Source organism: Rhinopithecus bieti, unplaced genomic scaffold (genome assembly GCF_001698545.2).
Source record: "Rhinopithecus bieti isolate Rb0 unplaced genomic scaffold, ASM169854v2 scaffold_17826, whole genome shotgun sequence".
NCBI classification, from domain to species: Eukaryota; Metazoa; Chordata; class Mammalia; order Primates; family Cercopithecidae; genus Rhinopithecus; species Rhinopithecus bieti.
Window position 1 is genome coordinate 592,694 of NW_016809016.1, and position 11,267 is coordinate 603,960.

At 54.4% G+C, this 11,267-nt stretch overlaps 1 protein-coding gene across 1 annotated transcript in view; it reads right to left on the reverse strand.

Annotated features, from left to right (window-relative positions):
• CMIP (c-Maf inducing protein) overlaps positions 1–8,582 on the reverse strand; it is a 274,459-nt gene extending 265,877 nt beyond the window's left edge. Inside the window, exon 1 of the mRNA XM_017888195.1 lies at positions 8,211–8,582. Coding sequence (XP_017743684.1) covers positions 8,211–8,510 — 300 coding nt within the window. The 5' untranslated portion in view covers positions 8,511–8,582. The remainder of the gene's footprint in view (positions 1–8,210) is intronic.
• Between the last annotated feature and the right edge of the window lie 2,685 nt (positions 8,583–11,267).

The window sequence follows — 11,267 nt, forward strand, 5'->3', positions numbered from 1 at the left end:
AGTCCCGGTGTGATCTTCCCTCTCCAAATAACCCCACCTGAGCTTGATGCAGCCAGCCCAGCCCAAGGGAAGCACCCAGATGCCTGATTCCATATACTCAATTCCTATATCCACCCAGGGACCGGATGATCCGGAGCACGTGCTTCCCTCCAAAGAGAGTTTGCCCAGTGCAATCAGTTCAGTTGCTCTGTCCACCCTACCATTTCTGACAGTAGCTTGAAAGCAGCAGAGCCATGAACAAAGGATGCCATGGGAAGGCGGGAGTCTGGGTTTGAATCCCAGGAGGGCTGCTCAGCCAGCTGCCAGGGTCTCTGAGCCACACACTTCCCCTCACCCCTTCCCAGCTGGCAAAACCAGAGGTGAATCAGACCACTAGTGTGTTCTAGATCCTAGGATCCTTACAGTGTAGTTAAGGACGAAGGGAGTTGGGTTTTAAAAGTTCTGCTGGGCTTTGTCATTTAAGAGTCTCTTAAAGCACTGCTACAGGGCTATTCTTCACTATTTATTGGGAGGTAGCCAGGTTTGCAAAAAAAAAAAAAAAAAAAAAAAAAAAAAAAAAACAAAAGAAAACACAGACAACAGAAGCGATAGAATGGAAGCTTTACAGGGCAAGGAGCTGCCTGTGTGCCCGGCACCTCGCACATTCTACATACTCATTAATGTTTTAAACAGATAATAACAGCTCCTGAGAGCAGAGGGAAGGAAACTGATCATCACAGAGCATGTACCAGGTGCAAGCCACTTTACTGGGTGGTTTCTAAGTACCATCTCCTGCCTCAGGGCCTTTGTAATTGCTGTTCCCTCTACCTGGAATGCTCTTCCCCATAGAAGTCCTATCACCCCCTTCCCTGACCACTATGTACAAAGCAGCCCACCACTCGCCCCACCCTGCTTGCTTTTCTCCACAATCCCAGTCATCGGATTTTATAATTACTTGCTCTTAACTTAGTTGTCTGTCTGTCACCCACTCCCACCAACACAGGCTCCACGAGGGCAGGCTCTTGTTTTCTTCTGAGTGCCTAGAACGGTGACACTTATCTGCTGAATGAAGGCATGAAAACACCGCCAGGCCTCACCTCACTTACCCTGACATCAATGCTAAGAGGAAGTCCCTCTGATCCTCACTTTACAGATAAGGACACAGGCTAGGGGGCCTGCCCAAGGTCACCACCTGGGACGTTGCAGAAGTAGGATTTAAGCTCCCCTGTCCGATTTCAAAGTCCAGGTCCTCACTCCCCTACTCCACTGGGTCTGCCATGTTCTCTTCCTGTGACCTCACTGCACACCCAAATGCCAGGGCGAGTGCTGTGCACATGGGAGGGGTAAGGAAATGGCTACTGAAGTCAGGAACCAATTTCAGCACCAGAAATATTTTCTCTGCCATCTCCTTTGCCTCAATACACACAGCAAACACCTCCCCCACACGCACGTCTCATCACCCTTCGGTTAGGGCTCTGCTGATGTAAGCGAAGCTTCCTTTCAAAATGCGCACAATCTCCCTCGGTGCCTGTTGAATACACTGGGTGGTTCATCACCAGAGCCAGGAGCAAGGAAGAGAAATTCTCACTTCCTCTCTTTCTCCACCATGGGGCTGGGTGGCCTGGCTTCCATCCTGGGGAAAGCAGGAAGTCGGGGAACAAAAAGCGATGCCCTCAGGTGGAACTGCCCAGATCCTTGTCCTGCGGGTGGAGGTCAGCACGCGTCTTTGTTGGAGACCCCTGGTCACCTGTGTTCCTTCAGCTCTGGGGAAGACCAAGTGGCCAGAGCCTCTGAGGGGGATCCCTGGTTGGTGACCTTTAGCCACACCAAAGCATGACTCCAGGTAGCAGTAACTCCAGGCAACACTGCCGTTCCCTCTTCAAAAAGAGGCTCGGCTCCCCCATCCCAAAGAAGTAAGCAAAGGAAAATCCAAACTATCAAAATAGAGACAACTCAATTGAGTAAAAATAGAAAATGTTTTCTTTGAAGGAAATTCTTTGAAGGTATTAGTCCGTGTTCATGCTGCTGATAAAGACATACCTGAGACTGGGCAATTTACAAAAGAAAGAGGTTTAATGGACTCACAGTTCCACATGGCTGGGAAGATCTCACAACCACGGTGGAAGGTGAAAGGCACGTCTTACATGGTAGCAGACAAGAAGAGAATGAGAGAGCTAGGCAAAAGGGGTTTCCGCGTATAAAACCATCAGATCTCATGAGACTTATTCACTACCATGAGAAAAGTATGGGGGAAAGCGCCCCCATGAGTCAATTATCTCCCACTAGGTCCCTCACACAACACAAGGGAATTATGGGAGCTATGACTCAAGATGAGATTTAAGTGGGAACACATCCAAACCATATCAAAGAGGCTGAGACTAACCTCAATGACCATCAATAGGTGAGGGTCAACCTACATTATTGTGATACACTTCTATGACAGAACACTATGCAGCAGTGAAAAAGAATAAGGCAGCTGCACACGCATGGAGGGTCTCCAAAATATTCTGTCCAGTGAAGAACCATGGTGGACAGTTAGCTGTGTGTGTGCATGTCCAGATACACAAGAAACGAGCAGCAGCGTTTGCCTCCAAGGAGGGCCACTAGGGGCTGTGTGGGCATCAAGTAAGGGAAGCTTCATTTTTCATTACATGCCTTGTTATACTAATCAAATCTACCTGATGCATATACGAGTATTTCAATTTTTGTAATTTATCTTAAGAAACTAGACTATGCCCCCAAGGAATTTTTCTTAAACTGCTTACAACAATTTCATTGCCTTCCTACCTATGAGACCTGCTAAATACCCCTAACTTTCCCCAGTGCACTATTCATCTCAGGGAACTCCCTGGAGGCCACCCATTTTTTAGGTAACAATACTTCCTTCCATTTGTGCAGAAGTCATGAAGTTCTTTCAGGGCAATTAGCAAAACAAGAGTTGGAATCCTGGTCACTGCATGCTGACTATACTAGTAGGTGCTTATCTATCCTCTCCAATCCTTACAGCAACCCTAGACATGAGGTGCTCCTCCCTAAGGATGGAGAAAAAACAAGGCCCAGCAAGGGAAAGCAAAGTGCCAAAAGTTACACAGCCAGGAAACTACACCCTCCAAATCCAGACCCAGCACCATGAGACCGCAAAACCCAAATCTGTTCTGTCCCATAGCAGAGATGCCCCACGTCAGGCTGCCTCACTTAATCTCATATATTCCTTCAATCAAAGGTATATGCTGACCCCCTGCAATGTCCACAACAACAAAACACCAATTGGGTACCCTCAAGACAAGTCAGTACTGGCTGGCGGCAGTTGAGGCGCCCTGGGACAGCTTTGCCTTCTACCAGGTCCCCCTGAGCCCTGCCCACGACAATACCCCAGAAGTGCCCTCTCTCACTGCCCGGTGAGACACTAAGGAGCAGGCAGGGCCGTGACACCAGTCAACCTGTGGGACAAGCAGCCCAAGCCAGCAGCAACTGCCACCTCTGTCACCCACTTGCAGGAAAGCTCAGCCACACGCAGTGAAAGTCCTTCTACCTGGACTGGCATGATGTTGCCATGGCCATAACAGGCATCTCAGATTGCACCAGGCAAATGCCAGCATCAAAACTTACTCCTTCCTTGGCTGGGCATGGTGGCTCACACCTGTAATCCCAGCATTTTGGGAGGCTGAGGCGGGCGGATTACAAGGTCAGGAGATCGAGACCATCCTGGCCAACACGGTGAAACGCCGTCCCTACTAAAAATATAAAAAATTAGCTGGGCATGGTGGCAGACGCCTGTAGTCCCAGCTACTCGGGAGGCTGAGGCAGGAGAATGGCGTGAACCCAGGAGGCGGAGCTTGTAGTGAGCCGAGATTGCACTCCAGCCTGGGCGAAAGAGCGAGACTCCGTCTCAAAAAAATAAAAAATAAAACTTACTCCTCCTTAAAATGCACTTACTTATTACAGCCTGGGGAAGGCAGACCATGTTTAAAGTTTAGAGAGAATTTTGACTTTTTCTCCTCTCTGTCTCAGCCCCTTCCCTCCACCACCTCCAATCAGACAAGTTGTCTAGGAAACAATTTTGATACACTCCAAAATCCTCCTATGACAAATGGCATGGAAAGGGGGAAAAAAATTCTCTGTGTTTACTGCCACGAGAAACATCAAATAAATTAAAGGCAGGCTAGGCACAAGGTGGGGAGCGGGGTATGTGACAAAAGTGAAAAAGCAATTAGCATGCGTGCATGTGGACACAGATGAGTTCTCGTGGGATCTGTGACCACCCTGGAGGACACAGATTTTAATTCTCAAGTAAAAACCAAGCCATGTGGATGTGTAACTCTTAGCTCAGCAAGTGACACACAGTAGGTGTGCAGCAAGCCTGTGCTAAACAAAGTCCGAGTTCAGACAACAACTGCTCCCCACCAAGAAAACACCAGACTAAAAAAACCACTGAGAATTAAGGTGGCTTCTCCTTTCCCATCCATAACGAGATGCCCAGAAACAGTGCAATCAAACAGCAGTGGTGAAAATTTAAAAACAAGCCACTGATGAATTACGGCTTGAGAATAAAGAACACTACCATCACCTGTGCCCCGACCCCTGAATAAAGGACTTTCTGACTGGATCCACCATTCTGAAATACCGTGTGCCACAATGTCTTAAAAGTAAGATGAAATAAAAGGTAGGCAGCTTATTTGTACTTCTTTGGTGCAGAAGAAACAAAGCCTACAGACAAAGCCCTCTGCCCATGGACAAACATGTCTAGCAGGTGATCAAATTCAACCCAGAGACGAGAACAGCAAAATGGATTCTGGTCCTGCTGAACCCGGCTGCTTATGCAGAACCCCTGGCTGCCCTGGCTGTCATTTACAACCAACACAACCATCACCAGCCATAAAGAGCCAGTGAGGCCCAGGGACTGGGAAGTCTGGGTACAAAGAGGGTACAGGGCACCACATTCAGGCTACAGTCTGGGCAGACAGGCCCTTCCCCACAAAGGTGCAGTCCTGGGTCCCCCAGGGAGGGGGCCCTGGCCTCCCCATCTCCCCTCCCAAGTCAGCTGTTGCCTGTCTGCTTCCTCCTTTGTTTACGAGCATTTCGGATCCAAAGTCTCCAAGCACAGGGTGCATCAGACCTGGCGGCTGTCACAAGCCACATTAGGCACGCTGTTGGCTCTGTAAGGATTTAATTAGTAACTGGCCCAGAAGACCAGGGCAGGGCAAGCTCCGACCTGATCCCACAGGAGGCAAAGTTTACAGGCAGGCCAGGTGGGTGAGGCTGCTGGCTCCTCTGGTAAGACAACCTGGAGGGCTATCAGGTCCCTTGGACCCCAGACTAAAAGGTGTCCCTAGCTGGTGTCACCCAGCAGGTGGGACTGGGAGCCCCAGTACGCCTGCATCCCAGCCTGATGCAGATGTGCTCCTGGAAGCCTGGTCTTAAATCTCTCACGATTCAGTTAATTGGATCAACGGAGACAGACTGCAGAAGGTTTGGGCAAAAAAGAGTATTTGGTTTGTTTACTGGTTTGAATCCGTATCAATCACTCTGGGTGTTGTTCCTGAAGCCCATACAATTAACCAGATATTTACCAGATGATTCTGAGTTGGGCTGTGTACACGGCTTAAAATATGGATGATTGATATTTCAAGGAAGGATATGACTCTATAGGAAACATACTTGGCATATCAGGAGCTCAGGGCTGGGCATGGGGCTGCTGCAAAGCCACAGGACTGCAAAGGGTTTCTGTTATAGGGAACTGCACTCAAATTCACCTTTGTTTCATTTGGGCTCATATTTCTCAATAGAGTGCTTAGGCTGCACTATAAAACGCAGACGGATTACATAATGTCCAGGCCTCAGGGAAACCCCACAGGGGCTCCTCGGCTTCCCCGACAGCCTGGACACCAACCAGGTGTCTCATGATGGGACAAGAGCCCTGGTGGCAGTCCCAACCTCACCTCTGCCCCAGAGGCCAGCCCTCCAGCCAGGCCCGCCCTCACAGCCCCACCTCCAGGCTCATAGGCCCTGAGGCAAGGCTCCCTGGAGCCCCCCAGAGGGCAAGGGCAAGACTTAAGGACACCCCCTGCCTGCAGTGCTTGGTGACGGAAAGGGGATTTTGCCAGCCCATCGGACACTTCCTTATAGTTCTTCTTGCCACATTTCCTAACACCAGAGCATGGCTCTGCCAAGAGGGGAATCTCGCTCCATGGATAAGCCTCAGTTCCCAGTACTAGACAGGTGTTCTCCAGAGAGGCCCAAGCTACCGGCGGTGCCACCCACCTGGGCTGGCCAAGGTGAGCAAGGGGCCTCTGGCTATTCAGGTCTTTCTTCCTTCCCTCCCTCTCTCAGACAGACCTCTTGAGCAATTGGAGGTAAGTGGGGAGCCATCAGCCTCGAGAGCTGGCTTCCTGTAAACTGAGGGCTGCAGCAGTGGGACACTTGCTCCTGGCTTCTCCCACGGGGAGAAGGGGCTCCACCTGGCCTTCCCATGGCAGGTCACTGTCCCTTCTAACCATTTTCCTACCCCCCACCACCACTCCCCTTCATTTCATGGAGTGTAAGAGGGAAAAAAAAAAAAAAGGCCAATAAAGTACCCCTGAGCCAGGTGAAAATTCTGAAGCCAGATCTGGGTCTCCAGATCCCAGGCAGGGGGCACCGCGGTCACCAGTTCCTCTCCACATCAGAAACACTCTGTACTGGCAAATTTTCAGAGGCTCTCTCCCCCTCCATCCATTGGAAAGCCAAATGCTGCGGCCTGTGGCGCGGGACGGGCTTGAGAACATGCACCAGCCTGACCGGGGACTGGGCCGCCTCCCCGCGACCAGCAATCCTCCCTGAGAAAGAAGTCTTTGCAGATATTGCACCAATGTGCCCACAGGAAAGAGAAAATAGGTGCTCTAAGCATGTCGGACCCCAAATTCAGAATAAAAGTCCTCAAGCACTGCAATGCTCTGGGGTGGGGGGTGGGGGACTGGTTCAAGGAGTAGGATTCTTCAGCTAACTTTTCCCCTCTCCCCATTCCTTGGGGAATGTGTCATGGCCTGTGACACACCGCCAAGGGAACATGGATGCCAAGGAAATGTCTACACACGCTACACGTTTGTGACATGCCATGTAAGCGACACCCTGTTTCCTGGCTGGGTTTTCTTGGCACAGGTGTGGGCAGGCAGTGGATTCGGCCCCCTCCCACTGTGCTTAGTAAACAGGATCACGGTGGCCCCAGGGAGGAGTGTGCATTCTGGAGAAGACAAGCCACCCCTCCAAGGAGGATGGGACCCCCACGGCAAGGCTCAGGCCCCAGCCGATATTTGAAACTGTCCTTGTTTCAAAACACAAAGCATCCTGTTCAAGCTCCTACCCGCCACCCCCAGTCTCCCCTCGACCCCACCACAGCTGTCTTTCTCCACGTACCGAGGCCACCATTTGCAGATCTGATTTCAGAAACAGATCAATGGATTTTCCTCTCCGACTCATCCAGCTGACCCAGTCCTAGCCATGTATTTAAAAACAATAACAAAATTAAACCTCCAACAACAAAACACACACGTATATACACACTCTACAGACAATGCCGGACCAAGCAGCTTCCAGGCTAGAACTCGATCACCGCTGGGTCCTGAGATATTCCAGGACCACTGCCCCCTCCCCCTCCACTTCCAACCTCTCAATGTACGAATGAGATTTTCAGAAAGGGAAGCACCCCGTTCTGCCTGCCAGCCCTGGCAGGAAAGAGAATAAAGGACGGGTAAACCAAACAGAGGAACTGGCTTCTGGAAATTCTTTGGGTTTAGGGGTTTGGAGGTTTTGTTGTGTTGGTTTTTTTTTTATTTTGAGGGGTGGTATTTTGTTTTCCCCTCCCCCACCCCTCAGATCCAGATGGGCCAGGGGCTTCCAGAGAGAGAACCCCCACCACCATCAGGGCCCAGCGTCGGGTCCATCCTCGAGTCCCAACCACCAGAAACACAAGAGCTGGGGGCAGAAGGTCCCCGGGCACCCAGTCTGGCGGTGGGCCGAGTCTCCAGAATTTTAAGGGTCTCTCTCGAGCCCGGTCGGCTGGTCTGGGCTTCAGACTCCAAAATTGAGCCCCGCGAGCAGGCCAGGAGCGGGAAGCCCTGGTTCTCCCCGTTCCCCCGGCAGCCCCCACCGCCCCCCAGGCCCTGGGCTCCAGGTGCAGCGCCAGGGGGCAGCCAGGGAGGGCGCATCTCGGGCCCCGAGGGGAGACTAGGGTGCAGCCGCGCAGAGCCACTCACCGTGGCGGACGCCAGGCTGTTGTCGGCCAGCGTTAGGTGGTGCGGCTCCCAGCGCCTCAGGAATTTCGAGGTGAGGATCTTGCTGAGAAAGGTCCGCGGGTGCCGGATGACACAGACCTGAATGTCGCCCTCCTGCAGCAGTTTGTACCTCATCCCGTTGCAAAGCAGAAGAGCCCGGCGGCAGGGCACTGCGCCCATCTTCGTGCCCTCGGGGGCCGACACGTCGCCCCCCAGCAGCGGCTTGGTCTCCTCGATCTGCCGGGGGTCGCCGCCGCCGCCCGAACTGCTGGTCACATCCATGGCCGCGCCGGGGAGGGGCTGGGGCGGGGACGGGGAGAGGGGGCTGTTCTGCGGCTGGCTGCGGGCGCGCGAGCCCCCGGATCCGCGGCCCGCACCCCCCCACCCCCGGGAAGGTGGGGGGGTGTGGGACTGGGGGCGCCCGCAGCGGAGGGGGCGCTTGCCCGCGGGGGGCGGCGCGTGCGCGCGGGCTGAGGCCGCCTCGGGCGCTTCCCGCGGGGCTCCGGGCTTCCCTCCAGCTCGAGTCGGTGCATGCTCGCGGCGGCTGACCCGGGCTCCGGCGGCGGCGGGGAGGGGCGGGGGAGGCTGAGGGCGGGCCGGGCCAAAGGCGCGGAGGGCGGCCGCCGGGTGGGGGCGGGCGTGTCTCGGGGCCCCGCCGCCGCCGCGCGCGTGTGTACGGAGCCGTGTGTCCGCGCGAGGCGGTCCGCGGCGAGAGGGCCGCGGGCGGGCGGCCGCGCCTGGCTCGCGGAGCCGGGGCGCCCGCGCGATTGGGTCCCCGCGGGTCATGTGCCCGCCCCTCTGACGTCAATGCGGCAACGGCGGCGGCTTCGGCCCTCGCGGGCGGAGTCCGCGGTCCGGGCGGGGTCGCGGCCACGACGGGAGGCGCGGCCGACGGGAGGGCAGCCCTGGGGAGGGGGCTGGGGCGGGCGTAACTCCGCAGGGCCCCTGCCGCCCCGCCCCCGGAATGTGGGGAGGGGGCGGGGCGCGTGACGTCACGCCAGCCGCGCCCCCGCGCGCTCTCCGGGCGGGAGCCAGCCCGCCGCCCGGAGAGAGAGGCCCGCGTCCCGCCCACCCCGCCGCCCCCGGCCGGAACTCGGACGGGAAATGAAGAATAGCCAGGGCGGGGCTGGGTGGAGGGACCGGGACTGGAACCCTCGACCGCTGACGCCCCCTCCGCGGTCCAGGCTGCCCAGCGGGCTGGCCAGATGGAGCCGTGGGACGCGGACGCCTCCCCGACTGAAAGTGTCCCCGCGGTGATCATGAGCCCACCCTGCCCTGTCTCTCACTGCGGGACCCGGCAGGCCTCGAACTCCTGGCCTTTGACGTCTGCTGGCTTTGGCCTTGGGGGTTCTCAAACCTTCTGGGGAAAGGGGACGGGCCCCATCCATCTTTTCTTCTGCTCCTGGAGACAGAGCCTCTTCTAGGAACCCAGTTAAAGCCCCCACTACCTACACAGCCACCCCTCTTGTGCCCACCCCAGCAGCTCCCCCTACTTTACCTTCCCTGGGACCCCACCTGGTCATTTTATCTGAGTTCACAGGCCCAGCACCAGCCCACGAGAGAACCATATTCCATTCTCTTGTGACCCGGGGTATCAGGAACTGCAGCCTGGATGCAAAAAGCTTCCTTTCTGCCATCACAAGCAGCCGGCACCTAAGACCACCTAGCAAATGCTCAGCTCCTCAGCCAGGTTTTCTTACCTCCACGTGCTCCTGCAGCTAATAACGTTAAAACCCCAGATTTTTGCCTTTTTAAGTGAAGGTGCCTCTGTAGTGAACACATGAATGTGTGCAGCGTGTTGAACTGCGTCGTGAACACTGCGGAATATCCACAGCATCTGTGCCGTTGGTGGAAATTATTCACACCCCCTCTCCCAAGAACAGGCAGCGTGAAGGTGCTGCCCAGAGGACCCTCTCCCCGAGCCTGGCCAGGGTTTCAGGCAGGGGGTGAAAGGCAGGTCCCAGGCTGCATCCCTCATCAAAGAAGACTCACATCCAGCCTGCCCAGGAGATGCCTCCTGGGGGAGGCACAATTAGATTAGAAATTTAGAAATTCATTAACTCCCCACAATTTGCTGTCATTTCCTTCAAGTTTTGAGCTTGAACAACCTTGAGAAAACCACCACGCATGAAGGGGCAAGACCTAGATATGTAGGTGTTGGGGGGTGGTTGTGGCCAAGAAACCCCCCAGTCCATTAAGGGGGTGGGAATAGATCCTTCGTTCAAATTTTTTTTAATTGAACTCCTGCTGTATGCTGGTCACAGGCCAGGCACTAGGGTATTAATAGTAGTGACTATAATAACCACAGTGGCCAGAGACTTCCTATGTGCTAAGAATTTTGTATGCACACATCATTTTCTTCTCACACCCTATGACGTAGGTGCTGTCCTCATCCTCAACCACAAAGCAGAGAGGTCAGAGTCCAGAACAATAACAGACATTGTGCTTGGTGCTCCAGGAACAGAAAGGGCGATGTCTAACCCAGTGTGGGGGACCAGGGTACTCTAAGAGTTCTTCAGGAATCAAGAAGGGGACAGGTGCTCGAGGAAGAGGGAATGGCTCCTACCAAGGGAAAGAGATGAGAGGATGCTCAGCTTATTCAGGAAACTGAACTCACTTGCCATGGAGTGCACGGTCCCTGGAGGGGGTGGAGCAGAGATGTAGGCGGTGAGCAAGCAGCGCCCTGAAATACAAACTGAGGGACTAGAGCAGTGGCGAGACGCCACATGGGCCATGCAAAGGAGTGACTTGTACATGGCATCTTCAAAAGGCTGCAGTGTGGCACAGATGAGCGTTGCAGAGGAGAAACCTAGAGGCAAGGAGGCCAGTGAGGACACTTTCATCCCCGCCTCCCCCCACAGAAGGAAGCAATAAGGGCTAGCACAAAGTCACGGGGTGGAGTGGCCCAGTGGCAGGCAAAGCAGTTGCTGTCCACTTCGGGGACATCCGTGGACATGCCCCTACCCATACAGGGCATAAAACTCCAGTAGAAGGAGGAGATTTAGCAGGATGCAAATCCCTGATATATTCCAGGACCTT